This window comes from Orycteropus afer, unplaced genomic scaffold (assembly GCF_000298275.1).
Source record: "Orycteropus afer afer isolate SDZICR_OR568_19922 unplaced genomic scaffold, OryAfe1.0 scaffold00461, whole genome shotgun sequence".
In the NCBI taxonomy this organism is placed as follows: Eukaryota; Metazoa; Chordata; class Mammalia; order Tubulidentata; family Orycteropodidae; genus Orycteropus; species Orycteropus afer.
Genome location: NW_006922048.1, coordinates 1634602 through 1639394, shown reverse-complemented (window position 1 = coordinate 1639394; position 4793 = coordinate 1634602). Strand labels below are relative to the sequence as shown.

The following is a 4793-nucleotide window of genomic DNA, read 5'->3' as shown; positions in this document are numbered from 1 at the left end:
CAGACAGTGTTTCTCTGCTATTCATAAGGTTTTCCCTGGCCAATTCTTTGAGAAGTGGATGGCCTCTTCCTTCTTCCTAGTCTGTCTCAGTCTGTAAGCTAGGCTGATACCTGTGCACCATGTGCACCCTGCTGGATTTGAAACACCAGTAGCACAGCCTCAAGACTCACAGCAACATGTCACTTTTCTCCTATTCCTGCCTTTTTAATGACTTCTTCCTCATGAATGATGTTCTTGATGTCACCCTACGACTTGTCTCGTCTTTGGTCACTGGTGTTCAATGCATCAAATCTGTTCTTCAGTTGGTCTCCAAATTCAGGTGGGATATGATCAAGGTCGTATTTTGGCTCTTATGGACTTGTTTTAATTTTCTTCAGCTTCAGTTTGATCTTGCATATGAGCAATTGAGGGCTATACCACAGTCAGCTCCTGGTCTTGTTTTGACTGAAGGTATTGAGCTTCTCCGTTGCCTCTTTCCAAAGATGTAGTCGATCTGATTCCTGTGTATTCCACCTGGTGAGGTCCACATGAATAGTCACTATGTTGTTGAAAAAAGGTATTTGCTATGAATATGCCCTCAGTCTTACAAAATTCTATCATGCAACCTCCAGCATCATTTCTATGATGAAGGTCATATTTTCCAACTACTGATGATTCTTCTTTGTTTCCACCTTTTGCTTTCCAATCACCAGTAATAATCACTACATCTTGATTGCCTATTTAGTCAGTTTCAGACTGCAAAAGTTGGTAAAAAAAAAAATCTTCAATTTCTTTGTCTTTTACTTTGGTGGTGGGTGTGTAAATTTGAATAACAGTAGTATTAACTGGCCTTCCTTATTGGCATATGGATATTACCCTATCACTGACAGTGTTGTACTTCAGGATAGATCTTGAAACATTCTTTATGAGAATAAATGCCACACCATTCTTCTTCCATTTGTCATTCCCAGCATAGTGGATCATGCAGTTGTCTGATTCAAAATGGTCAAAACCAGTCCATTTCAGCTCAGGATAGCAATCTTTATGTGTTCCATTTCATTTTTGACAACTTCCAATTTTCCTAAATTCATGCTTTGTACATTCCACATTCCGATTATTGATGGATGTTTGCAGCTGTCTCTTCCCATTTTGAGTTGTGCCCCAACAGCAAATGGAGGTTCCAAAAGCTTTACTCCGGCCACATCAGTAAGGTTGACTCTACTTAGTAAGAGAATCTGCTTCCAACTTGAGGAGCTCATTTTCTGACACTATCTTAGACAATGTTTCAGGGCTGTGGACCCTAGAGGACAGAGTAGAACTGCTTTGTAGGATCTCCAGGGAAACGGAACCAGACTGCTACATCTTTCTCCCATGGAGTGGCTGGTGGTTTTGAACCACCTACCTTTGATGAGCACTTAATAACTATGCCACCAGGACTCCTTGTTCCAGTCTCCCACTGGGGGACATTTGTGGCTGGCACTGAGCTGCAGGAACCCACGGCCTTGGGTGTGTCCCACTAGAGCCAGAGTGTAAGCGAGATGAACCTCTGGGGGCCAACAGGATCCTGACAAAAGCCCCTCCCAAAAGGCGAGACTAACTTCGCTGCCAGCAGTGGTGGTTGCAGTGTGCAGGATCGGGAAGGGCCCATGCCGGATGGGGTCTGTCCATCTTCCCAGTGTTTGCTCATCTGACTGGCAAGGGGTTCTCAGTCCCAATTCTCCATATAATGGATTGAATGTGTCTCCAACAGAGGTGTTGTAAATCCTAACTCTCCGGTGGCATAGTGCCTGAGGCATTTGACTCTTAACCAAATGGCTGGTGATTCAAACCCACCAGCCACTCGACAGAAGGAAGACTGGGCAAAGATTTACTGCCTTGGAAATGCAAAGGGGGTCGCTATGAGTCAGAATTGACTCGATGGCAGTGAGTTTGGGTTTTGTTTGTTTGTTTGTTTTTAGTATACCTATGGAAAGGAGGCCTGGTGGCACAGTGGTTAAGCCCTGGGCTACTAACCAAAAAAGTCAGTGGTTCGAACCCACCAGCCACTCCACAGGAGAAAGATGAGGCAGTCTGCTTCCATAAAACTTAAAAACCAAAAAAACCAAACTCAGTGCCATCGAGTTGGATCCTACTCATGGCAAACCCTCCTTGGGTTTCTGAGGTGGTATCACTACAGGAGTAGATTGCCCAACCTTCCTTTCGAGGAGTGGCTGGTGGCTTTGAACCACCAGCCTTCTGGTTAGCAGCCAAATGCCTTAGGCACTACACCACCAGAGCACCTCCATAAAACTTACAGCCTTGGAAACCCTAGGGGCAGTTCGACTCTGTCCTCTAGGGCCACTGTGAGTCAAAACCAACTTGTATGGGTGTTTTTTGTTTTATATTTATGAAAATAATCCCATCTGAGAGCAGGGTTTTCTTTGCTTTGTTCATGAGGCCATATCAGTGTGGGGTGTGTCTTTAACCAACTCTTTTGATATCTGAAAGGAGCAGAGAAGGGGTGGATAGATGGGGGCACCTCAGAGCAAAAGCTGAAAGAGACAAGGACCTTACTCTAGAGCGGGTGCAGGCACGGGCATGGGCAGAGAGAGCCCCCTAGAGGCAGTGCTCTGAATTTGGACTTCTAGCCTCCTCCTAAACTACGAGACAATACGTTTCTGTTTGTTAAAGCCAGCCCCTTGAGGTGTTTCTGTTACAGCAGCAAGAGACACTATTGTCCCGTGTCCATTGGGTTCACCACTTCTCACCAACTCTTGTTGACTGCAGCAAAATCTCCGCCTGCTCCAAAGGCATCCTGGACCCCATGATCCTGCAGGACGACTACAGCTACATCATCGAGAGGTGACCCCAGGACACCCTGGACAGGCAACGGAGGGGGGCGGGGACAACACCCACAGAGAAGCAAACATTCCTTCAAAATTGCCGCCTGGCCAAGAGAGGAGGCACGGGGGGAGGAGGGAGTGGCAGGGCTCGTGAAAGGGGCCCAGTGTGACCCTGTGGCTCTGGAACTGATCCCCAGTTACAGAGAGAAGATGTGCCACTGTGGACAGCTGGAGTCTCGGCCACCTCGTGGGCCTGACCCCGTCGGCCTGACCCCGTCTGTCTCAGTGAAGGTTCTCTAGAGAAACAGAACCAGTGATATTTGTGTGTGTAGAGAGAGTTGTGAGGAGCTGTGGTGGCATAGTGGTTAAAGCATTCAACTGCTAACCAAAAGGTTGGTGATTCAAACCCACCAGCCACTCTGTGGGAGAAAATGAGGCAGACAGCCTTCCCCCCCCCAAAAAAATTGTTTATTATGATTTGGGTACAAATTTACAGAGCAGATTTGTTTTACTCTCAACACCTCATGCACATTTGGTGTCACGGCCCCGATTACAATCCCCAACCATAAAGGGCTCCCCTCCCCTCCCTCCCCGTGACCACCCCTCCCTGTGCCCTTCTTATCTGTGCACTCCTGTCTGTCCAGCCTTCCCTCTGTGTGAGTGCTGCCCCCTGATGTCTCACGGCTGATAGATCTAGGGGTGCATCTCCCTGGGTAGGTGGGTGCCTCTCCCTGGGGTAGGCGTTCTGCATGTAGGACCCCACGGAAGTGAGTCCAGTTCCAGGCCCAAAGGACAACCCAGGGCCATAGTCTCGGGGATTCCACCAATCTCTTATCTAACCAATAATTCTGGTCGTTTTTGTGTTTTTGAATTTTGTTCCACATTTTTCCTTCTATTCTATCCAGGATCTCTAATTGTGATCCCTTTTTGAATGGTTGGCCCTGATAGCCAGGCACCACCTACTTCTGGTCTCAGGGTCATGAGGGCTGAGGTCCTTGTGGTCTATCATATCGTTGGACTTATGTTTCCAAATGACTTTAATTTTCTTCACTCTTCTTTGCTCCAGATGAGGAGAGACCAATAGTTGCATCTTAGATAGCCGCTCAAAAGCTTTCAAGACCCCAGTCACTAATCTTACGTACTACGTTGTACCAATTGAGCATGATGTTCCCTGAGACTATGGTCCCAAGCCCACAGGCCTGGTGGTAACTCTCTCCTTCAAGGTGTTTGGTTGTCTCTGAGAAGCTGCTCCAACCTTGTCCCCTGTTACTTCTGTAACATATGCGGATGTTTTTGTAGGACAAGTACATATGTAAAACTGTCTTCAGCCAAATCTATCCTTGGTCTTGGGTATACTCCTGTTCACCTGCCCATACCTGATCTTCTCACCTATCTATGCATTTATCCATAGCCTAGTGTTTGCTGCCATGGTGATGCAGTATTGTGCAGGTAATGGTATTTCCCTCTGTTGTCTATATCTTTTGTGTATGTGACTGTGTCTCCTTTTCCCTATTATAACTGTGCTGGTCACACTCTTTTGTTATATTGTCTTTCCCTTCACCCAAATCAGTACTTCCTCCCCTTCCTTCCCATCCCCAGGAACCAACAAAGTGAATTTCCTTCCCTGAGTAAACCTTTCCTTGGCTTTTTATAGTAATGGACTCATACAATATTTGTCCTTCAGTGGTTGACTTATTTCACTCAGCATAATGTCCTCCAAATTCATCCACGTTGTGAGATGATTCGTAGATTCTTCATTATTCTTTAGTGTTGCATAGTATTCCACTGTGTGAATGTTCCATAGTTTGATTATCCATTCCTCTGTTGATGGGCTGTCAAAGAATTCACGTTGCTTGGTTCTACAATCAATGCCAATGGAAGCAGCAGTCGGGACATTAGATGACGTGTAGCATTGGGAAAGTCAACTGCAAAGGAACTGTTTCAAGTACTGAGGAACAAGGATATCTCCTTGAGGACTAAGATGCACCTAAC

General features: G+C 46.3%; 1 protein-coding gene across 1 annotated transcript in view; it reads left to right on the top strand.

Moving 5' to 3' along the window:
• Window positions 1–4793, top strand: part of CATSPERD (cation channel sperm associated auxiliary subunit delta) — a 141432-nt gene that overhangs the window by 123368 nt on the left and 13271 nt on the right. Inside the window, exon 15 of the mRNA XM_007954494.1 lies at window positions 2746–2820. Coding sequence (XP_007952685.1) covers window positions 2746–2820 — 75 coding nt within the window. The remainder of the gene's footprint in view (window positions 1–2745; window positions 2821–4793) is intronic.